The 25,051-nt window shown below is 45.5% G+C and overlaps 2 protein-coding genes across 7 annotated transcripts in view; one reads left to right on the forward strand and one right to left on the reverse strand.

Moving 5' to 3' along the window:
- FAXC (failed axon connections homolog, metaxin like GST domain containing) overlaps positions 1–25,051 on the reverse strand; it is a 70,087-nt gene that overhangs the window by 18,825 nt on the left and 26,211 nt on the right. For all 6 annotated transcript variants that reach the window (XR_008380293.1, XM_053592881.1, XM_053592880.1 and 3 more), the window contains one exon: positions 21,511–21,734. Coding sequence is in view for 5 of the 6 variants with exons in the window: in XM_053592881.1 (XP_053448856.1) it covers positions 21,511–21,734 (224 nt within the window). In the remaining variant the exon portion in view is untranslated. The remainder of the gene's footprint in view (positions 1–21,510; positions 21,735–25,051) is intronic.
- Positions 11,233–11,857, forward strand: LOC128586781 (60S ribosomal protein L29-like). The gene has a single exon (XM_053592883.1). It carries the CDS (start codon positions 11,263–11,265, stop codon positions 11,740–11,742), a length of 480 nt encoding a protein of 159 aa, XP_053448858.1. The 5' UTR covers positions 11,233–11,262; the 3' UTR covers positions 11,743–11,857.

Below are 25,051 nucleotides of genomic sequence, written 5' to 3' on the forward strand. Positions count from 1 at the left end.
GACCTGGAACTCTCCCTGCCCACAGCCAGGTTAGGAATGTGGACTTGAACCATTGGTGAGAGCAAATGAAGGCTGAAAACATCAAAGCCCTAGGCATGGAGGGAGCCAAGGTACATCAGACTTCCTAAAGTATGCTCCACCAGAGGCCATCTCCCCAAGGGCACAGAGCCCTCCTGACTGTGAGGGTGAGTCCAGGTCCCGATAGCAGCCAGGTACCCAAGGTGATCGGACAGACCTCCATGGCTGGGTCTTCAAGTGGTCATCAGAAACTAGCAAGGAAATACAAGGACAGTGACCAGGCAGCCAGAGGGGAAGGCTCACATGGGTCAGGAAAAGGAGAGCCCACAGCTGGTAGGACCTCTCCTGGGTGGACCAGGCAGTTCTTCTCTCCGAGGAAGGCAATATTGTAGATATAGAAACCATTACCGTACCAAGGATGACTGAGTTCAAGCATGAATAACAAGAATAATGAATGGTCTTGATGGAGATCTGCTCTCTGCACCCCAGACTTGAGCTCACTGTGAGTTGACTCGATCATAGACCACTGGTAAAAATCTTCAGTGACCCCATAACCCACTGCTGCTTATCCTGCCCTCCAAGCCTGATTTGTGACCCTTCTCACCTTGCCTTCCACTTCTGTCACAGGAAGCAGCAGAGGGCTGACCAGGAGACAACAGGACCCAGGAAAGACAAAATCATGTGGAAGATGACTGAGCATGTAGGCTACAGCCCTCGTCTCCACTAGTCCTAACTGAGTTGATGGCTGGGAGAGGAGAGATGGGTAAGTGATGGAGGGCAAAGCCACTCAGCCCTCCAGGCAGAGTGAAATCAATACTGAGTCTGGAAGAATGGCCTGAACACAAGCCCAAGGCTCAGGGCAAAATGAGGGAACAGGCACACCGCAGAGGTGAAGCAAGCTGAACTTGAGGGAACAGGAGGGAAGAGCAGAGAGAACCGAGGGAACAGGAGGGAAGAGCAGAGAGCCATGAGGCTCTGAAAGTCCCCGTGGAGGGTGGGACCATACACAGCACAACTGAGGAAGAGCTCACAACCCCGAGCTCTTTGCCTGCTGCCCAGCTCTGAGCCTCCTCTGGCACAGCGCATGAGAACCAACAGGGTGCAACACTGGCCAGACCCAGGCAGGACAAGCCGAGGTCCACCTCCTAGGAATGTCTCCTTCAGCCTAACATGTGGGTGCTCATCCTGTCTTCCCTGCCCCAAATAACCTCCATTTATCTAAGCCTAGCCTTTCCCGTAAGACTCAGATTAAGTACATCCTCCACCCCATGAAGCCGCCCTACACTGTTCCAGTCTACTGGGACGTCTTGTTGCCTGCTCCTCTGTTAAATCCATGAGGCACATACTGCACACAGCAGGGCTACTCAAAGAATAGTCTGCCATCACCAGAAGCCGCTGAGAGTTAGTTGGAAACACAAATTCTAAGGTCCCATCAACTGAATCAGAATGCTTAGGAAAGGGACCAGAGAATCCGCGCCTAACAAGCTTTCGGGTCAATGTTTCTAAAACTTTAGAGGCATAAAAATCTCCTGGAGAGCCTGCAGCTCTTGAAGCACATTTTGAATAGTGCTCTTCCAGGTGACTCTTCTGCACATTAAAGTTTGAGAACTATTGGGCTAGACTAAAGTATATCATTGGTCTTAAACTTCAGCATGCATCATAATCACCTGGAAGGCTCTTTCGAAACACTGATTCAAGCCCCCACCCCAGGAGTTTCTCCTTCAGTAGGCATGGAGTGGGACTCAAGAATGTGCATTTCGGGAGGCGCCCGTGGCTCAAAGGAGTAGGGCGCCAGCCCCATATGCTGGAGGTGGTGGGTTCAAACCCAGCCCCGGCCAGAAAAAAAAAAAAAAAGAATGTGCATTTCTAACAAGATCCCACCTAATGCTGAGCCTGCTGCTCCAGGGACCACACTCTGAGAGCCGCTGATCTAAATCACTTATTAGGCAGTTCACACAGCCATCCTGTAGTCTTATTTATGGGCATGTCCTACCTTCTCAAATAGTTTGAAGCACCTTGAAGACAAGTAAACCTCTATTTTACTTTTCTATCTAGTGCAGTGGTTCTCAACGTTCCTAATGCTGCAACCCTTTAATACAGTTCCTGTGGGTCACGGCCCACAGGTTGAGAACCGCCAATCTAGTGCCTGCCACAACAGAAACCATCAAATAAGGTCACGACAACCTTAATTACACTTGATCTCTGTCCATTCCTAGGATGGAAAGCTATCATGGGGGTTAAACAGTACAATAATGTGACGAAACTAGAAGGTGCTATTCTTTTCTTTCTTTTTTTTTGGCTGAGGCTGGGTTTGAACCCAGCACCTCTGGTATATGAGGCTGGTGCCCTACTCCTTTGAGCCACAGGCGCTGCCCTAGAAGGTGCTGTCCTAAGACAGAAATTATTTTGTATCATCACCAACAAGCAAAACAAATAACTTCCTGTGGACAGAATCAGCCCAATCTCTCTCCCAGTGTAAACTCCCTTCTCCCACTTTCTGCCCATTCTCTAAAACCAACCCGAACCCCAACTCAACTAAATACTTCTCTCCCATAATTTCTTGGGCAGGGCAGACTATTCTGTAGTTAGATGTCTCCTTCAGAACTTCCACAACTGATCCCAGTTCTTTCCTCTGGAATCACAAAAAAAAATGTATAGCCATACCGATTCTGCCACAGAGCCCATTCCTCTCTCTACTAGCACACTTCTAAGTAAAAACTGATCACTTGCTTTCACATATATCACTAGGGGATGGTGGGTAGAAAGTTTACTCCAGAGCATTGGAAATGGCCACAGAAATGAACCTCTGAATTGCATCTCCTTCCTCCTTACTAATCCTCTCCCCAGTTCCCACTGCTCACTGTCAGCTCCACTTCCACAACTTATCTAAATTTCCAAATGCTGCAAGTTGCAGAAGGGAAAAGACAGACTGTGCTAGAAATCTAGTCTAAGGTTAAGAGAGAAATTACAAAGAATAGTCATGGCTGGGCATGGTGGCTCATGCCTATAATCCTAGCATTGTGGGTGGGCAAGGCAGGAGGATTGCTTGAGCTTAGCAGTTCAAGACCAGCCTGAGCAAGACCAGCCTAAGCAAAGCCCTGCCTCTAGTAAAAATAGAAAAACTAGCCAGGTGTCATGGCAGGTGCCTGTAGTCCCAGCTACTGGGGAGGCGGAGGCAGGATTATCACTAGAGTCCAGGAGTTTGAGGTTGCAATAACGATGCCATGGCTCGACCAGGGCAACAGAGTGAGACTTTGTCTCAAAAAAAATAGTCAAAAATTTTCAAGAACTTATTTTTCTGTAAGTCTAAGAAGTAAAAAACAATTGTGATTTTCACCAACATGGAGCTCCCTGTACTTGAGCACTGACGTGATAAATAAGCAGATAATGACACTGAAGTCAATGTGGATGCCATTCAAATTTCTATTAAAATTATCCCTCTGTCACCTTTAATTAACTGAGAATTAAAGGAAAGTTGAAAAAAAAAATTTTTTTTAAGTGCTTTCTCCAAGGACGCACAGCAGGGCCAACGACCAAAGACCAACGGCTGAGATGTCAGTGTTACCACCTCGCCAATGAGCGGCCTTCTTGTTTACCTCTCTTCTTGAACCTGCTGTAACACCATTGTTTCTGAGTCTGACCACACATTCAGCTGCAATGGTGAGATCTGCAGGCTATAAAAGTCACATGAGTTTTTCTCCCCAGTTTCACATTCCCGAATACACCTAATGTGGGTAAAGCATGTCGAGCATTCAACTCAAACTGCATTTCCAGGACAGCTTTCCCCTTAATTTCAGTCCTGTCCTTTCTGCCCTGTGTCCAACAATCAAAGGAACCAGTTGTTCTATCTTCATATTCAACAAAGACAATTTGGTTGGGCAGTGCCGGCGGCTCAGTGAGTAGGGCGCCAGCCCCATATGCCAAGGGTGGTGGGTTTAAACCCAGCCCCGGCCAAACTGCAACAACAACAATAAAAAAAAAAAAAAAAGACAATTTGGTTAACAAAACGGCACATTAGCCAGAACACAATGTGACATTAAAATTTAAGTTCAGATCCTTTTATAAAGAACTTGCCCTTCTTTTAAGAAAGTTGGATGGTAATAGATTCTAGTGTGAAGCTTGTGTTTGGCCATTAGGGCCAGAATAACCTGAATTCTGCAAACAAATTCCACACTCCTGAAAGAGTTCTCTTGATTTAATGGATCCCAAATTTCACCTCAGCAGGAATCCAGGATCCTCAATCACTTTCAAATATCTAAGCAACCACCAAAAACTGGTAAAAATCTTTAAGCAGCAGAACTGTTTAGGACCTGCCCAGAGTGGTGAGCTTTCTCAGATTAACTCCATCGGCACAGATGCCCTGGGAGGAAATCAAATCGCTATTAACTTCATCTTTAAACATGGGGATCCTGTACCTCCTCAAACGACATCCCAATCAGTATGTTGACCATCCTATCAAAATTCTATGTGATGCCTCTTTTCAAGAGTATCTCCTGCTCTGTGGAAGACCATATTATCCCCTTGCCGAACACTCTAGTTCATGCGTCCTGACATTAAACGGTTGAGAATGGCCATGAAACTCTTTCCCCAGTGTACAATTCCTTCTCAAAGATCACTGAATCCATAGACAAAACCTCCTGTGCCAAGCTCTATAATGTTTCTTCACACTTTCTTCACAGCCAAGATGAGAACACTTCTGCTAGAATCAGAATGGGTAATAATAACAGTCCTTGGAGAGACTGCAAGATAAGATTGTACTTCTAAAAGATGTAAAACCTTTTTTCTAAACAACTTGAGACAACTGAGATGGGACGCCTGCCACCCATCCCTGCAGGATAAGCACTCTTCCCTCGGCTGCCAGCCTGGCTTTCCTCCTCACAGCTCAGCAGCAGCGGAGAGAAGCACGTACCAGGATTCATGGCATTGGGTATGTACACATAGGGGTACTGGTTCTTGCTGGCTGCATGATAAAGCACCTCAAAATTTAGCATCTTAAAACAACAAATACTTATTATCTCACAATTTCTGTAGGTCAGAATCTAAGCAGCCTTAGCGGGGTGCTTCTAGCCAGGGTCCCTCATAAACTGCAATCAAGATGTTAGCCAGGCACAGTGGCTCACGCCTGTAATCCTAGCATTCTGGGAGGCCGAGGCAGGAGGATCCCTTTGAGCTCAGGAGTTCAAGACCAGCCTCAGCAAGAACGAGACCCTGTCTCTACCAAAATTAGAAAAAAAGATGTTAGCCAAAGCTGCAGTTACCTATTTTGCCATGTATAATGTGTTCCCATGTATAATACATACCCACACTTTTGGCCCAAACTTTCAGGGGAAAAAACCTTTTGTTTTAATTTTTTTTTATTTGTTTATATTTAGGTACTTATTTTTTGTATTATAAAGAAATTTTAGCATGTCTATTTTAAAATCTTATGGTACAAGAAATTTTATATACTGATAACAGAGAGTACTACCCATGTATAAAGGTACAACGTGCATCCTTACTTCTCCCCTCAAAAACATGGGCAAAAAAGTGGGCATGATACACAGCAAAATATAGTATCTCAAGAACCAACTGAGGGAAGGTCTCCTTCCAGACTCACTCGGATGGCCACTGGCACAGCACAGGGCCTCACCGGCTCTTGGGCAGGGGCATCCATGCTTTGTTACCTGGACCTCCCCACAGAGCAGCTCCTACCAGACCTGGCTTTTGTCAGCAGGTGAGACAGCAATGACACAGCCAAGGGAAGACAGAGAGGGTGCCCAAGATGCAAACCAAATCATGGAAGCATCACCCCACTGCTTCTGCCCTATTCTGTTTGTGAGAAGCAAATCACCAGGCCCAGCCTGCACTCTCGGGGAAAGAACTGCATGAGAGGACACATCCCAGGACGAGGGTCGCTGTGACCCATCCTGGAGGCTGCCTGCCGGAGGAGCAAAGCGTCCTTGTTTCCTAGCGTTACATTCAAAAGCATTTAGAAGATAAAGGTCATTTCTATAATTTACTTTAAGCTACTTCCACACCAAAAGCTTAGATGAAGCAAATATGACAAAATGTTAACAAGTATTAAACCTCAGTGATGGTTGTAAAGTTGTTCATTGTACTGTTCTACTTTTCTCTGTCTTTGAAATTTTTCACCATAAAATGAACAAAATCACCTGATCCCATTCACTAATAATGAGTCAAAAAGGAAAAAGATACCAACTATGCTAAATCGTAAATTGTAGTATATGGCAGATATCCTCCAATGTTTAACAGCACTATGTAGCCCTCGTCTGCCAGATGCATGAGCTCAGCTTCTCAGGAGTTATTCAGGACATCAGTGCCCTGATAAAATGGTTCTCTTGAAATTTTGTCTAGACTGTAAATTCAGGTGAGACAGAAATCACACTAGATGATGAGCTCTACTTGAACTAGGACTGGATTCCCTGGTGCCCAGTACATTTTTAGTAAAGGGCAAATATTTTACAATACCTTGCCCTTAAGTCTATTAGATCGAAATTAGCTCGTCTAATATTTTATGTCAAGGAACTCTAAGGTGTAGAACTCTGGGGCTCAACCAAGGCTGTGTTTAGGTGCTTGAGCTAATTGTTCAAAAATAATTATTTTGGGCTGCCCATACTGAGCTGGCACACAGCCCAGGGAGGCAAGATGACCTTGCACAAAAAGTCAGGCCCTTAGATTCTCACAAAAGAATGTTCTAGGTTACTCCATCTGGTGTCTAATGCAATAAAACCTCTCTTCTACCAACAAAATGCAAGAACTATACCTCTGGAGATCACCAAAAAATTGTACTCCCTCACCAAAGAAGTAACTTTTATTCAAAAATAGGGTTAACGGCCAGGTGTGACGGCTCACGCCTGTAATCTTAGCACTCTCGGAGGCTGAGGCAGGTGAGTCCCTTGAGCTCAGGAGTTCCAGACCAGCCAGAACAAGAGTGAGACCCCATCTCTACTAAAAATAGAAAAATAAGCCAAGTGTTATGGCAGGTGCCTGTAGTCTCAGCTACTGGGAAAGCTGAGGCAGGAAGATCACTGAGCCCAAGAGTTTGCGATTACTGTGAGCTATAACACCACTGCACTCTAGTCAGGATGACAGAATGAGACTCTGTCTTAAAAAAACAAAAGAAGAAAAGAAAAGAAACAAAAAGACAAAAAAAAGGACTAAGAGGGCTTATGCTATGCGCTATACGGCAAGTTATCAAAACCTTGGTTTAGCCTCTCTAAGCTCTATTTCTATACTAAATTTGATCAGAAAAAAGGTATAGGAACTAAATCAGAGAAGGTCTCCAAAGAAATACCTTTGGAGCTTCAATTCAAGATTCAACTCTTAGCCTTTATTAAGAAAAATTTTTACAAATGTTTCTATCTACAAGGACACTCTCCCTTATATAACAGCCATAGAAAAGTCTCCTAGAATTCAGGAACAAGAAAAAAACTGTCCCAATTTGAAGAATCCATGTTTCCTTTTCTTATAAAAATAAACACAAACTGCCCCACACATTTTACTTTTTATTTTATTTACCAAAAGCTGAAAGTTAAATTATGCCCAATTCCAGGAATAAGTTCATTCCAAGAATATAATTTTTTCTAATTGGTTCCTGAAATGTTTGCATTTAATGTTGAATATATTTTATTGACCTTATATGTATTATAACATTGTGGATTGTTTCAAACTCCTTTGGGAAGTCAGTATTCTCTCAGCAAATAGCTGCTGAGTGCCTACTGTTTACCAGGCCTCTTGCTAAGGACCCAGGTTGGAGGGGATTCCTTCAAGATGACAGCATCCTCAGCCACGGCTGGTGGGCAGTGGGAAGGGGAAGGGGCACAGGAGGAGCCCGGACAAGTGCAGGACAGCACGTCCTCACTGGACATGAGCACACAACGGCCAGCACTGAGGAGGGACACCATTGTCAGTTATGCAGAATGTTGGCAAAGCTTCCAAGCAGGTGGAAATGACTCTTGAAACCCTGTCAGGTTAATCAAGGCCAGGTAGCCGAGTTTGGGTGACCACACCTGTAGTTCCAGCTCTGGCGAGGCTGAGGCAGGAAGATCACTCGAGCCCAGGAGTGTGAGGTTGCTATGAGCTGTGATCATGTTATTGTACTCTAGCCTGGGCAACAGAGCAAAAGACCCTGTCTCAAAAACAAACAAAAAAAGGAAAAGCAAGATGAAGGAAACAGCCTTTGCAAAGGCACAAAGCTGCAAAACAGCACAGCGTACTCAGGGAACAGGGGTAACGGTACGGTGGGCATACTGTCCCAGACAGGGCAGAAGTAGGAAATGGAAGTGGAGTTGTGTGTAGAATTCAGGCTGTGAAGAAATGGGGCTTGGATGTTAGCCTAAGAAGAACTGAGAGTCTACAGTTCTGATATGTATTTTAAACACTCCAGAATTAAAAACCCAAACGGGAGGTGGGGATGCCAGCTATGAAGCTGCAGCAAACTCTAAGCAAGGGATGTGGAGTGCCTCTCCTGTGCTTGCTGGGCAGAAACGAGCAGGAGCTTAAGGTTTTTGGGGAGCGCCTGGTTCTACAGCCAGACCCACAGGGCCAGCCTGACCCCACCTCTGATTAGTCATGTGACCCTGAGTAACTTCTCTAACCACTATGTACCTCAGTTTCCTCACTTACAAAATAATGATAATAATATTCAGAAAGCTGATCTTCATATGTCTTTGGTAAGAATTTTGACCTCATTTAATTCTCAATAAATCCATGTGGGAATCAATATGGTTACATTAGCATGAGGATATATATTATATAGTAGGTATTTTGTATTCATACTATACATATATGTGTAATATATTATACATATTATATGTGACAGTATTATATGACACAAGATTATGTATTCTATATTCTATCGCTATTTGCCTGAGCACACTGTAAATGCTCCATAAATGTCAGTTCTTATCAATATTATTCTAATTATAAGCTTTAGGTGCTTGGGATACAGTGACAAACAGAATAGAAAAGGTCACTGCTCTCATGAGTTTACATCACATGAAGAGATGATAAATCAATCAATCAGTGAATAAGAAAACCCTCGCCAGGGGTGTGTGTTACCCAGAGAACAAAAGTAAGGTGACGTGACAGAGGGTGACTGACAGCTGTGTGAGACAGGCGGTCGGGGAAGGCTGACCCGTGGAGGTGATGTTCACACAAACACACGAATGTCCAAAGGACCCGGCAAGGCAAAGACCTGCGGGAGAGAATTCCCGGCCAAGGAAACAGCCAGGACACATGCCTGGAGGTCAGAATGACGTTGGTATGTTTGTGAGGCACAGGCAACCACAGTGGTCGACATAAGGCAGGCAAGGGCTGAAGGTTAAGAATGGGATGGGAAAGAAAGTGGGGCCCAGGCAGTACAGGGCTTGGAAAACCAGGGGTGAGGTAACACAGAAGGAGCAATCCAGAATGACCTCTTGGCCTCCAACTGGAGCCAGGGAACGTCTGGAGGTGCCACTCATGGAGGGGCTTGGTGGGAGGATAAGGAGGTCTGTTTTGGGATATGCTGAATGGGAGGTGGCTAAGGGACATCTAAGTGGAGATCTAGAAAACATCCGGGATCCAGGAGAGAGATTAGAATGGGAGGTAAACAAGTGGGAGTATGACATGGGGCGTGTGGGATGGGATCCTGGGAGCAACCATATAAAAGGCAGTGTTCTGCAGTGACTTCTGGCTCTTCCTGGAGGCTCCAATCTAAGCTCCACTGTTTACTAGCTGGATGGCCCTGGGCGAGTTACCTCTCTGTGCCTAGATTTCCTCACGGGCAGGATCGTCGTGAGCAGTAAATTAGTATGATACCAGAAAAGCTCTTACAACACTGCTGGTGGGAAGCGAGTGCTGGTGGGACATGAGCGTGGCTGGCATTGCTATGCCCGGCAAATGGGATGCCAGCTATGAAGCTGGGGCAAACTCTAAGCTCTCACCTGAAACAGCATGAGACTAGGGCTGTTCACAAGGGGGCTGGACATCTGTGGAGCAGAAGAGGTAGGTGAAGCCTCCAGGGCAGGAGAGAGCCTCGGTCCTTCATACGCCAGAGAAATCTCATGTCCTTTAGTGTCAGGGCAAAGAAGACAGGCTCCTCAATGCCTGGCCCTCCAGTGGGAGTTTCCAAAATAAAAAACGAAGGCCATTCAATGGTAGAGTGCCAGTTACCCTTTCAAGAGCAACTGGTGGGGGCGGGGGGGCATAGGAGTCAGGATCCTGAGGCTCCAGGGGTGAGCGGGAGGTAAGGGAAGAGCATGCCTAGCTGTTCCGAATGAGCTTCTGCGTGAAGGGAAGGCAAGAGACAGGACTGAACCGGGTGGTGATTTTAAAGATGAGAGACTTCCATGGTAGAAAGAGCTGATAAAGAGATAAGGGTTGAAGAGAGAGAATTTGTGGCACGGGGGCAAGGTGAAGGGCTGGGGAGTACTGGGGAGAGAGCAGTCTCCAGGACAGCGCACAGGCTTGGCCAGCGAGAGCAGAGAGCACATGGGAAGAGGAGTCAGAGTTTAGAGATCATGGGAGGCTGGGGGGACTGAGCACAGCACACTGGCAGGCTGTGAGGGCAAGGCCTATGGGAGACGGCAGCTCCCTGGGAGAGCAGAGACCTGGGGGAGTGGGGGCTCCGGCTCAGCACTTGTTTGGAGGTTTGGGACAAAGGCCCACACGAGCCTGCAGTGGGGCTGGGATGGCTGTGAGGCAGACAGGCCTAAGACTTAGAGCCCATCCACATAAATTTTTAAGACTCCATGAGCATCTGAGGGAATATTTGCCTCAAACATCACTCAGAGACAAAGCTGTGAAATGTAAATAGATTAAATTACAATTTTTAAAAATCCTCAAGATATAATATGAAAATGGACAAAGGATTGGGACAAATCACAGAAGAAATGTAATTAGGAAAACACAAAAATGTTTATTCTTATGAGTGATTTTAAAATCAGAAAACAGGCTTGGCACCCATAGCACAGTGGTTAGGGCGCCGGCCACACGCACTGAGTCTGGCGGGTTTGAACCCAGCCCAGGCCAGCTAAACAACAATGACAACTGCAACAAAACATAGCCGGGCGTTGTGGCAGGCACCTGTAGTCCCAGCTACTCAGGAGGCTGAGGCAAGATAATCGCTTAAGCCCAAGAGTTGGAGGTTGCTGTGAGCTATGACGCCATAGCACTCTACCCAGGGCAACATAGTGAGAATGTCTCAAAAAAAAAAAAAAAAAAAAGGTAGGCGCTTCGGCCGTTGCGGGTTGCGGTGCAGACATGGCCAAGTCCAAGAACCACACCACACACAACCAGTCTCGAAAATGGCACAGAAATGGCATCAAGAAACCCCGATCACAAAGATATGAATCTCTTAAGGGGGTAGATCCCAAGTTCCTGAGGAACATGCGCTTTGCCAAGAAGCACAACAAGAAGGGCCTGAAGAAGATGCAGGCCAACAATGCCAAGGCCGTGAGTGCACGTGCTGAAGCTATAAAGGCCCTTATAAAGCCCAAGGAGGCTAAGACCAAGATTCCAAAGGTTGCCAGCCGTAAACTCAGTCGACTTGCCTACATCGCCCACCCCAAGCTTGGGAAGCGTGCTCGTGCACGCATTGCCAAGGGTCGCAGGCTCTGCCGGCCAAAGGCTAAGGCCAAGGATCAGACAAAGGCCCAATCTGCTGCTTCATCTGCAGCTCCAGCTTCAGTTCCAGCTCAGGCTCCCAAAGGTGCCCAGGCCCCCACGAAGGCTCCAGAGTAGAGGCACCTGTCTGCCATGAGGACAAAAGGACTGGTGTGACCTCTAGGCTGCTGTCTGTATGGGGCTGGGGTCCTCCTGTGCTATTTGTACAAATAAACTTGAGGCAGAATTTGTTAAAAAAAAAAAAAAAATCAGAAAACAGAGCAACTTTAAGATACCAGTTTCAACAAATAAAGTGGTAAGCCCTCAGGGACACTATACCTCAGTCTTCTGCTGGTCACTTTGTAACCTGAGCATCTCTTTTGCAAGGTTCTATGACAATGCCTAGGAACAGACCTAACGATGTTCACTTATCTTTTGCCCAGTAATTTCACTCCTGTGGGCTTATATGTCAAGTAAATAATTCCTCAGAGGTGAAAATATTTAAGAGTAGTCTGTGATACAAAAACAAAACTCATATTAACGTTAAAGGAGTTAACACACATAAGTACTTTCCAACACAATGGAAGTCATGCAGCCATTAAAGGAGATAAACTTCTAAAATATGTCAACGAAGAGAAAAATGTTTAGTGTTTGCTTTAAAAAACAGGATACAAAGAGATGTGTATATCCAAAATGAAATTTCATAAAAATATACATGTGGAACATATAAGAAAACAGGAAACATTTCTTGAGTTAGGTGACAGAATGATGGAAAGTACGAAATTTTTTTCTAATTTTTTAAATGTCGGTTTCTATACAAATTGAATAATTTGAGCTAAATAAAAATATGTTGGTAAGTTGACCAAGGACCAAACAACTGCCAATGTATTGGGCTATACCAGGTCATCACTTACCTATAACTCCTCCCTTCATTGTATTCACAAAAATCAGCCCACAAAGAGGGGGTGCTTCCAAATCTGACAACTTGGGGGGTAGAGGTAGAGGGGGATTGCTCAACATCTCTTTTCACTCAAGCTATTCTCTTGCCTCAGCCTCCCTAGTAGCCGGGACTACAGGCACCCACCAGAATGCCTGGCTATTTTGTTATTGTTGTCATTGTTGTTTAGCAGGCCCAGGCCGGGTTTGAACCTACCAGCCCCTGTGTATGTGGCTGGTGCTGTAACTGCTGAGCTATGGGTGCCAAGCCATGATAGAGATTTTTTTATTTTGAGACAGAGTCTTGAGTACCATGGTGTCACAGCTCACAGCTACCTCAAACTCTTGGGCTTAAGCGATTCTCTTGCCTCAGCCTCCCAAGTAGCTGGGACTACAGGCGCCCACCACAACACCTGGCTTTTTTTTTTTTTTTTTTTTTTGTAGTTGTCATTGTTGTTTAGCAGGCCCAGGCTGGGTTCAAACCGGCCAACCTCAGTGTATATGGCTGGCACCGTACCCACTGAGCTATGGGCACCGCCCATGACAAAGATTTTTTTAAAGCCTGTTGTCTATGTGATGCTATCTTGTGAAGTATATTTCCTTTCCTTTTCTATTATTATAATTATTCAGGAATTTGAACCTAGAAATTTAAACACAAAGTCAAAGTTACTTTTCTCAGAAGAAAAGGCTAGAATATCCCCAAGGTAGTGCCTTTCAGAATCTCACCAACCAATTTGTGTTGCTAAGTACGCCTCAAAGATTTCTGGGAACTGGGTATTTATCAGTATTTAATTTTATTCTACTAAAAGTCATTTTTTGTTTTTATGAATAATCAACAGATTTTTATCAATTCAGACAACAACAATGAAAATGGAAAAGAGGTCAGGCTCACACCTGTAATCCTAGCAGGAGGCTGAAGTAGGTGGACTGCCTGAACTCATAGGTTTGAGACCAGCAAGACTCAGTCTCAAGAATAGCCGGGCATTGTGGCAGCTGCTCAGGAGGTTGAGGCAAAGAGAATTGCTTGAGCCTAAGAGTTTGAGGTTGCTGTGAGCTATGACGCTACAGCACTCTACCAAGGGCAACAAAGTGAGATGCCTTCTCAAAAAAAAAAAAATAATAATGATGGAAAAGAAATGAACTATAATTCAGGGCCTCAAAGGCCCAGGCCCCATATGAATGTAAACACTAGTGGAGCCTGATCCCACAATTCCTAGTGTTTTAAGGATGCCAGGCCCTCAGGTCACCTGTCCCTCCTCCCTCCTCGCTCTGGAAGTCTGGAAAGGAGGGGAGGAGTGAAAAGAGGAGATAATGATTTCTAAGTACAGGATCTAATGGCCCTCTCCATTAGAGAACAGCCAGCAACTTAGGGTTATTGAATAATATGTAAAGATGTTTCAGGGTAAATCACTTTCTCTTCAATTCATGAGCACAGGATTCCACTATGAACTTGCAAAAGCCTTAGGCACTCATCCAAATCCAATCAATACAATTAAAAATAGAATTTATGGTTCCCAGGTCAGATTACTATTATTTTTGCATGGACTGTAACAAACAACCAGGTGTTACACTGGAGTGGAAGAGAATCAGTCTTCAGTTGAGTGGCCTCGGGCCCATTCCCTGGCCTCTGTGAATCACGTGTGGCTTTCTTATCTGTACAATAATTAGTTCTAGGCCAGGCACGGTGGCCCACACCTGTAATCCCAGCACTCTAGGAGTCCAAGGCAGGTAGATTGTCTGAGCTCAGGAGTTTGAGACCAGCCTGAGTAAGAGTGAGAACCTGTCTCTAAAAATAGCCGGGTATTGTGGTAGACACCTATAGTCCCAGCTACTCAGGAGGCTGAGACAAGAGGATTGCTTGAGCCCAAGAGTTTGAGGTTGCTGTGAGCTATGACACCACTGCACTCTACCCAGGATGACAAAGAGTAAGACTCTGTCTCATTAAAAAAAAAAAAAAAAAAAAAAACTAGCTCTCCAGGGTGTTGTAAGACTAGCGTATCCTTGGGATGTTATTAAAAACACTGTCTAAAATTTATCCACACCAAACAAATCTGCAGTCTACATGATAGGTTTTTGACATGGAAAGAAGGGCAGGCCAAGCTATAAACCATATAGAAGGGCCCACAGCCAAACCTGTGAAGGAGGCCCAACTTATTCTGAACTTTATCACCTCTCTTACAAAAGAGTACAATATTCTCCCTTTTGGTACCTGCCCAAACCAAGGCACAGTACCTCATGTGGCACCTTCCGTGGCTCCCTATCTGGTCCTTCCCTCTTCAACCCCTGCCTTATATTGGGTTACAGACATATTTGTATCACTGTTGAGTTTTAAAAATACCTTTTCACAGGACCCTGCTCCCACAGACTGAATTAACTGGCCTGGCGTGGGGCCTGCACAACTGTGTTTGAAAATAAACACCTCCACCCTCACCGTCCCCAGGTGACTCTATGAACAGCCAGAACTGAGAGCCACTATCCAAAACAGGCCCCTGCAGTTTGAGAACACTTAAAATCTGCATTAGGAAACACTGCTTTGAGGTTCCAGAATGTTCCTTTCGGTGTCTATTATTTTCTTCTTTTACCTGGGCATTTTATCTTTCTAGCTAGGTTGACAGGCGTAATTACACCTGTGTCCCCATTCCCCTCATCTCATCTGTGTTCAGTTACTTAGCACATGCTAAATGTGCCACAGTGTGCACAGATGTGGCCTATTGTTTTTCATCCCTTCCTACGTTCTGGTTCTGAAGCGTTTCCCTATCACTTTCATTGGCAAGTGCACGGCTGCCATGTTCCAAGTAACTCCCAGACCAGGCCCAAGGGCCTGATACGGCAATGTGCTGGAGGTGCTGTTGCATGATCTGATTAAACAGAGTAGGAAGATCAGATACACATTAAAATAGCCTATAAAAGGGGATGGATCTAGTTAGACAGAATGAACAATATCTGCTAGCACGGCAATGTGACTATAGTCAAAAATAAGTTACAGTAAACTTTGGAATTAGAATGTTAGAACGTTCCTACCACAAAGAACGATAGATGCTTGAAGCAATGGAAACTCCAATTACCCTGATTTTATTAATACACATTGTACGCCTGTATCAAAATATCATATATACCCTATAAATGTGTGCAACTATTATGTACCCAGAGTAATTTTAAATTTTAAAAAATAGTGGAAGATTGACTTGTCAAAATGTAGATTTAATAATGAGAGATACAGACTACTAGAAACACAGATCATTTACAGTACTAAGCCTTTGGCAGGCATGAGTCGCAGCCTAAATATAAATCATGATCCAAAACAGCAAAGAGGATTCCAGCCAGTGAATCCCGGTGGATCTCTGCCTTGTTTAATGACTTGAAAAATAGCTGTGCTCTTCTCTAGAGAATGAGCATAAAATCCGGAAACCATTAGAACTGGAAAACTTCCTACAGACCACTTTTCACCATCTCACCATCTGTAAGAAGACCTCCCCCACTTGGCTATCACAACTCTGCTCAGCCGACCTCGTCTGGAGAAGGGCAACGCAGGCCACATCAGAAGACAAATCCTCCCGATTCTCCATGGGTCTGTCTTACAGTTCTGCCTTCCCCTGAGTTGTAAGCTATTGTCTTTTCCCCAAATACACACCTTGCCTTCCTCTCTGTTTCCTTCTCTCCCCTACTATGCAGAAACACCCAAGTCACTACCCACTTTAAAACATTTGGAAAAAGTGAGTATATGACCCTTAGAGCTTTACTTCTCCAGAGTACACGTGCCTAGTACCCTCAAATTCCTCACACACATTTTTTTTTTTTTTTTACACTAACCCCCTTCCTACCAGCCTCCCCTGGGTATACACTAATTTGGCCATTTTTCTTTTAAAAGGTGAATCCCCAAACTGATCATTTCACTCCTTTGTTCAACAAACCTTTGCTGGATGCCGAATGGTGTGACAGGCACTGGGGCAGACCAGGAGACAGAGGACGAGGCTGCCAGGCCCAGCACAGAGCCCAGCTGAGAAGACACCCAAACCGAACCGTTACGAGAAGGTACAAGGAGATCTCTGAAAAAGAAAGCCAGGTGCCTGGGAGCATGGGACAGGCTTGCCAGACACACTTTGGGGGAAAGTAACCCCAGGTTTCCTTGAAGAAACAACTGTTAATCTGAGATATTATGTTCTGTTTATACAGGCTGGGTTTTAGCAGCCCATCACACTGGTGACTACTGAGATTGACATCAACTAAAATCCTTGAGTCTTTTTCTTTTTTTGAGACAGAGCCTCAAGCTGTCACCCTGAGTAGAGTGCTGTGGCATCACAGCTCACAGCAACTTCCAACTCCTGGGCTTCAGCGATTCTCTTGCCTCAGCCTCCCAAGTAGCTGGGACTACAACTGCCCACCACAATGCCCGGCTATTTTTTGGTTGTAGTTGTCATTTTTGTTTGGCAGGCCTGGGCTGGATTTGAACCCGCCAGCTCTGGTATATGTGGCTGGGAGCCTTAGCTGCCTGAGCCACAGGCGCTGAGCCCTGAAGTCTTTTTCATATGTCTCTCCCACTGTATCTGTGCCATTTGATTTTTGGACCTATACAGAATTTGACATTTATCCCTATTATGTTCCCTCTTGTTTGGATTGAAAGCTCTAATTCTTGTTGCAATTTTTCAGCTATCTTTCTACCTGGTGCCATTCAAAAACCATTAAGCACACCCCAGAGTTGTCAGCCAGTCATTGAGAAAAGTACTGAACGTGATGAAGTCCCCAGACAGCTCTCTTTACATGACACAAACCCACAAGCGGACACTGTGCCACCTCCATCTAATCCAAGGGTTATTAAACTTTTCCCTTTGGTGGCAGAAGACTTCCGTCAAACAAAATGCAATGGATTTCCAACAGAGAAACAGAAAAAGAGGCGCTTCTCAGCTGGATGTGGGAGCTCACACCTGTCATCTTGGCACTCCGGGACGCTGACAAGGAGGATCTGGCCTGAGCAAGAGCAAGACCCCTCTACAAATAATAGAAAAATTAGCCCAGGTGGCACCTGTAGCTCAAGGGGTAGGGGGCCAACCACACACACCAAGGCTGGCAGGTTCGAACCTGGCCTGGGCCAGCTAAAAACAACAATGACAACTGCGACAAAAAACAGCTGGGCACTGTGGCAGGCACCTGTAGTCCCAGCTACTTGGGAAGCTGAGGCAGGAGAATCACTTAAGCCCAAGAGGTTGAGGTTGTGGTAAGTTGTGACCCTATGGCACTCTATCCAGGGTGACAGCTTGAGACTCTGTCTCAAAAAATAAATAAATAAATAAATAAATAAAAATAAAGAGAAAAATTAGCCCAGGGGGTGGCATGCACCTGCAGTCCCAGCTACATGAGAGGCTGCTGCAGGAGGATCGCTTGAGCCCAGGAGTTTGAGGTTGCGATGCTATACTATGATGCCACCACATTATAGCCCAAGCAACAGAGTGAGACTTTGTCTCAGAAAAATAAATAAATAAATAAAAAGGAACTTCCCTAGGTGAAGCAAGGGTGAGGAGGGTCCAAACTGCTAGGTCTCCCTTTCTTTCCAACAAGAAAACTCAAGGATCCTTGGTGGAGCCATAAGCATCCATGGAGTCTCCTCAGGAAATCAACTACCTTGCCCACAGCAATATCACAAGAAATAGCCTCTTATTTTATCTTAGATATCAAGAGATTATGTAACTCCAGCAAGTGGAGAAGACACAGTAGTTACTTTTTTATATGATTTATTCACAATGAACCAATGATGGTCAGGAAAAGCAACCATCTACTTAATAATTCATTATTTCATTATCCAAATCCACTTCTTCCTCCCCTTTTGGAAATAAGAATCATTTCCTATCTCCATCTGCTGAATTTTTCCTATTCTCCCCTTTTCTGAGAGATTACAATAGGTGTTCCAAGATCACATGGGTAATTTTTCACATCCTAGCACATTGCTTGTTTGGACTGGAAACTTGAGCACCATCAGACTGTAAACTTCTCGAGTCTATAACAGGAATTGTTATTATTCCTGTCTGTCTCCTAAGAGCCTAGCATAGCACCTGGTACATAACTGACAGGGAATTAATGTTCAAATAATTAATTTGCTTGTTAACTTTTTAGTTGTTTAAAAACATTAAAGTGTTCTCTTCCAACTTTCTTACCTAGTTTGGATTTCAACTCAATTTGCCTATACGAAAGCAAATTGTAAGCTGAGTATTTCAACATTCGAAATTTTATAAAAATGTTACCTTTTATCTTTTGAAACTATAAAACTCAACTTCAGACCGTGCATGGTGGCTCACCCTTGTAGTCCTAATACTCTGGGAGGCCTAGGCAGGAGGATCACTTGAGCTAGCCTGAGCAAGAATCAGACCCCAACTCTACCAAAATAGAAAAATTAGCCTGGCTTTGTGGCTGGTGTCTGCAGTCCCAGCTATTTGGGAGGCTGAGGCAGGAGGATCCCTTGAGCCCAAGAGTTTGAGGTTGCTAGGAGCTAGGCTGATGCCACAGCACTCTAAACCCAGTAACAGAGCAAGACTCTGTCTCAAAACAGAAACAGAACAAAAAAAAGCAAGTTGAAGAAGTTACCCTTCTGTCTGAGTTCTAGTCATCACAAGTATACTCTCCTCCCAAGGTCTCTATCCATGGAGAAGTGGCAGAAATGAACATTCTCCAAGAGGAAACTTCAGTTTCCACCCCACGAGCCCATTACTATTTCTGACCTTGCCCCCTAAATGCTTTCCAAAATTTAAATTTTTTGCTCCGAAAGTATCCCCAGACTCACAGGTCCTGCGTCATGCTTGGCTATCTGCTAATGTGTCCTGACACTTGTTCATTCTTTTTTTTTTTTTTTTTGTAGAGACAGAGTCTCACTTTATGGCCCTCGGTAGAGTGCTGTGGCCTCACACAGCTCACAGCAACCTCCAACTCCTGGGCTTAAGCGATTCTCTTGCCTCAGCCTCCCGAGTAGCTGGGACTACAGGCGCCCGCCACAACGCCCGGCTATTTTTTTGGTTGCAGTTTGGCCGGGGCCGGGTTTGAACCCGCCACCCTCAGTATATGGGGCCGGCACCCTACCAGCTGAGCCACAGGCGCCGCCCCACTTGTTCATTCTTTTCCTCATTCATCCAGCAGGTGTTTATCCATCAGGACTGGGGCACAGCTGAGCCTCATAACTGAAACAGCACTTACATCATTCTCCCTCTGTGTGACCATGTCTCCCAAACCAACTCTATTTACCAATTATTCATCTACTTTTCCCATGAGGTAACTACTGTGTCACTACCCAGGGTCTATATAATTCCAGTCAAAAGCAAAGGCACATTAGATACTATTAGTCTGTGCTGCCTGGTTGTGATCAGTAAGCACAGAACTTCTCTAGACTGGACCATCACCGGACCCAGGCTCTGCAGCCTAGTGCCCCATCCTGAGCCATAGGGGCCAGCAGAAGGCGAGAAAAGACCCTCAAGGAGGGTCACGCACAAGGAGGTACCACCCCAATGGTCCTTAACAACCCTTAGCTCTGGTCACCTTTACCAAAGCTGCTTTCTAAAAGCTTCAGGGTGACAGGGAGAAGTGTGAGAACCATAAGGCAAGGTGTATGAAACCATAGGAAGGGTTTGGAAAACAACCCCAGGCACACTCCCCAGAGAGGAGCTCTCCTACACGTGCACAGCCCACCCCTCGATCTACTTCCTAGAAGAGCCCAGCCTTCCTCTTTATTCTTTTATTTATTTGTATATTTTTTTTGAGACAGAGTCTCACTCTGTCGCCCTGGGTAGAGTACTGTGGCATCATCACAGCTCGCAGCAACCTCAAAACTCTCGGGCTCAAGCGATCCTCTTGCCCCCCCTCCCAAGTAGCTGGGACTACTATTCCCAGCCACAACACCTGGCTAGTTTTTCTATTTTTAGTAGAGACAGGGTTTGGCTCTTGTTCAGGTCGGTCTCAAACTGCTGAGCTCAAGCAACCCACCCACTGTGGCCTAAGAATCAAGCTCTGTCCAGGGCGGAACCACAACAGCCCAGGCTCCCCTGTGCCAGCCACGGAGATCCGGTTCTGGTCCCAGCCCTCCCCACAGCCCAGGGCACACGTTGCTCTGTGCTTCTATTTGAGGAGTTTCTCAAACAGAATTATACCACTGTGTGTGAGAAACACAGGATTAGAGTTAAAACAAGAAGAGGTCACAAGAAGAGGACTAAGAGTCCAAACAAAATAAAAAGAGGGAGGGGATAGCGTGATAAAATGACAAATGTACCTGGGCAGGGTGGCTCACACCTGTAATACCAGCACTCTGGGAGGCTGAAGCAGGAGGCTCTCTTGAGCTCAGGAGTTTGAGACCAGCCTGAGCAAGAGCAAGTCGCTGTCTAAGACTAGAAAAACTAGCCGGACATTGTGGCACATACCTGTAGTCCCAGCTACTTGGGAGGGTGAGGTAGGAGGATCACTTGAGCCCAAGAGTTTGAGGTTGCTGTGAGCTATGATGCCACAGCACTCTATCCAGGGTGACAGAGTAAGACTCTGTCTCAAAATAAAAGGAAAAAAATGACAAATTTTTGTGCACTCACTGAAATGATCAGAACCAGTGCTGTCAGCACATTCCTCAAACTCAACTTGATGTCAGTGGGTACACAGGCACACAGATGTGTTCACAAGCAGCCCTTTAATCCTACCCATTTACAAACAGAGAGCTTCCTTGCCCAGAACTGTCCTTTCTCACAGCACATTCACGAACATCAGCATCACGTCCAGCCAGGTGGTGATGCCCAAGCCCATTCCATTCTCTCTCCACTTGGGGCTCACCAGGGTCAGATCAATCAGGAACGTAATTAAGGAGAAAGCTGAGCTCCTGGAAATTAGGGAATTTGGTGACATGGTGCCACCTACAGGGGGAAGCACAGAAACCAAAAGCACCAACAGTGCTTTCCCCCTCATGCAAAAGGTTAAGGACGCAGAGAACAGAGAACAGCAGGCGAGCGACCTTACCGAGGAGCCCTGCCAGCGACCGCATGTCCTTCTCCATCAGCGTGTAAATCTCCTCCTCCGAGAAGCGGCCGATGCCGTGGCCGTGCATCTCGCGCTTCACGATTCCTTTGGTTATGTGGCACACGACCCACCTCAGCAGGTTACTGAAGGGACCACCACCACTGAGAGAGAGCATCTTCCGGGTCTCGTTGAGATTGTCCACCCACTGGCAATAAGCTAATGTCCTAGAATCACGCGGAAACAAGTTACACTGTGCGTCAGGTACACATCGGCCCCACAGAGTTGCTTCCCAAGGCGTGCTCAGAATTCAGTACACCCTGAAGAAACGGAATTATGGCAGCTTTTACACGTGCAAAGAGCGATCTGCACGCAGAGGCCGCGCCAGGCTCTCGTGAAGCGCAGACTTCAGGGCCTGCGAGGGAAACGGTAAAGAACCCAGCGGCTGATGCCACCAAACTCTCCTGGTATCCCCGCCCCCCCTCCCAGGGTCATGCTTCTGCTCTCTCTTACCCAACCCCTCAGGCAGAAACCCGCTTTAGAAGTCTCAGAGTTGGAGAGCAAGCACCAGCGCAGGTGCAGGCTCCGCGCAGGCGGGGGGACGGGGCACGGGCGCCGCCAGCAGCCTTTCCTGGCCGAATGAAGGCCACACAGGCGCGTGCTTGGTGCTCAGCAGCCTAGCGTACGTCTCTGCTTTCGCCCCTGCAGTTCACGTTCCACAGCACAAAAAGTTCTAAAAAAGAAATCTTTTTGCCTTTCTGACAGAAAATTAGGGCGTAGGCATACCTATCCATTTTTACTAAACATTATGAATATTATGTAAAGGAGTCACTCTCCAGAAATTCAACTCTTGGCCTCAGTTTGTTTTTAAGGATGCTAAAGTGACTACAAAGGCCACACAGCTTGGTTAAGTCTTTTTTTTTTTTTTAACTCTTTCTCCCATCTGGGTGGTCAGGCAGGTGTCCCTACACCCTGTGGTACATATGGACAGCTTGGCGGCCAGTCACTGCTCATGTGTCCTGCTGTCCGCCAGAGCCAGACCTTTGCTGATTTTGTTCTCTAAACCTGGATGACTGCAAGAATGTTTCTATGACTAACAGTGTGGACAGACACGGATTAAAAGTTTCCCGCTAAAGGCTGAAGAGAACAGAGCTGTGACGCACAGGCATCAGTTTTGTTTTTCTACATAATAAGCAATAAACATGAATTGGTGGGATGGGGCAGAAATGGCCACTTCAAAAAAAAAAAATCACGAGAGTGAAAAATATTTTTAGAGGGAACACAAGGGGTGATAGTAAATCTTAGCTAGAATGATACACTATTTTCTACCCCAGGAGAAAACACAAAAGTAAAAAACGATGGCCCTGGAATTCTGAGCATTTGAAATAGTTATGTTCTTTTAGGGTTCTCTCCTCTTTAAAAAATAAAAAAAAAGAAAAAAGCAGATTTCTCTAATATTTCCAAAGCATTCTTGATTTTTAACTGAATGTCCTACAACGAATGTCAATGCATTCTCTGTACTGTAACTATACCGCTTCTTACTGCCTTTTTAAAAGAATGTCTGTACATTCTTTTCTGTAAGTCTCTCAAAATAAAGTATTGAGTCAAGAAGTGTTTTTTTCTGAAAATAGGAAAAGGTACATCACAATAGTGACTAATTAAAGGATACAGTCAGAGCATTCAATGGATCTTCTGACATAAAATATCTCACACTTATTCTAGTAAGTTCTATATAAACATGAAAACAAAATGCTTTCCTATCTGCTCTTCTTACACTTACAGTAATTAAGGTGGCAATTTTCACATTTCATTAGAATAATTCAGCACTTTGATTTTAATTGCACCTGATCTAAATGCACAATTAAAGGGTTACACAACCTCTGATTATTTCAGAGGTCAGTGGTCTGAAGTTAGAACTAAATTATCCAACACCGGGCATGACCAAGTAATACAAGAAAGCATCTACAGCATAAAAATGAAAAATGTGTACTCTAAGCTGACAGACTGATATGAAGAGAAAAAATTCTTTGTGGACCAATTACACAGGTTTTATCACAAACACAAGGGATCGTGAAGAATTAAGCAGAAACACCCAAGGCAGAGTAAAGTGAAGGTCTATGCATGAACAGCAGCGGCTGCTCAGCGAGCTTCAGGAACCCCGGGATGGATGGGTAGGGTGCAGGATAAATACACAGCAGCCTGGAAGACTCGAGGCTGGCAGAGAGAATAAGGTCCAGATCAGACAGGCCTGATGTAGAGTGAGCCGACCTTTATTCCAAAAGCAAAAGTTAACTGCAGGAAGGTTTTAGGTAGACGAGAAACATAATCAGATTGGTAGCAATGTGAAGGAGGGCTGGATGGTGGAGAAATTGCAGGTGTGAAGACCGATGACCACAGTGAAGTCAACAAGAGATGATGCAGAGATACAGGCAAAGGCAGAGGGGGATGAACAGGGAGTGCATAGGGGAAATACTGAGATAGAAGAAAAAGCCTGGTCACCAACGGGCATAAAGCAGTCTGTGTAAGGAGAAAGATAGTGTTTTCTCCTGGCCTGATGGTTTCAGCCACTAATACTATTAGCCAATACTGGATGGCTCACGGTGGGACAGATGTGGGTGATGAAAGATGAGTTAACCAGCTGCATTTGCAGGTCCCATGGAATCCTCGCGTGAAGCTATCTAGAAGGCTGAGAACTCAGGAGACAGGTTTAGACTCAAGATGAGAACTAGTGAGCAGGGGCATGCTGGCATCAATTTTAAAGCTGTGAGAGGAGACGAGGTCACTTATGGAAGTTTCTAGGATAAGGAGTGGTGTTGGGGAAATCACAGTCAAGGGCAAGTTAGAAGATGAAAAGGCCAGGATGGAAGGACCAGCGTGGGGAAAAGGAAGGAAATCTCTCCCTCTGAGATGGAGAGAAGAGGGTGTGGCAAGGGGTGAGAGGCCACAGAGAGGTTCTGAGCGCCTCCCTGGTGATGCCAATTTCCTCAGCAGGGTTGGAAATGAGGGCAGGTGCAGGAGGGGACACAGCCATGGGTAGAGAGTTGTGGGAGCAGTGGGCAGGGATGGGACGGACAGCTCTTCTGGCTCGGCAGGGAGGATGCCCCTTCAGTGGAATGGCAGAAGGTTTCCCCTGTAGTAGCAGTGGAAGGCAGGGCACGGGAGGAGGAACATAGGGCTGATTCCAAATCCTCCATCAGACATAAGCTGAGAAACTGGTCTTTCTCTCTTTTCTCTCTTCCCTGGTCTTAATTTTTCTTCCTCTCTTTCATTCTCTGTGTCCAAAATTATAGACCAATGTCAGGGAAGAGAAGCAAATGAGGGCCAGGCAGGCTCTTAAAGGGATAAGCCCAGTGAAATGCATATGAACTTGAAATACCAGAGAAGACAGTTGCTTCACAGATTCCCAAATCACTCCTGCAGATGGAAGACATCATATTACACTCGTTTCCATATTACTACAACTAAGAAGCCACCTCCTCTTACAACCAAGGTTCCTGAAAACTCTTCCACCCCACCACTCCACAGAAATCAACAATTGCTCAAG

The sequence above is a fragment of the Nycticebus coucang genome, chromosome 5 (assembly GCF_027406575.1).
Source record: "Nycticebus coucang isolate mNycCou1 chromosome 5, mNycCou1.pri, whole genome shotgun sequence".
NCBI lineage: Eukaryota > Metazoa > Chordata > Mammalia > Primates > Lorisidae > Nycticebus > Nycticebus coucang.

Excerpts from the sequence above, each read along its gene's own strand:
- LOC128586781 (XM_053592883.1), top strand. The coding sequence starts at position 11,263 with ATGGCCAAGTCCAAGAACCACACCACACACAACCAGTCTCGAAAATGG.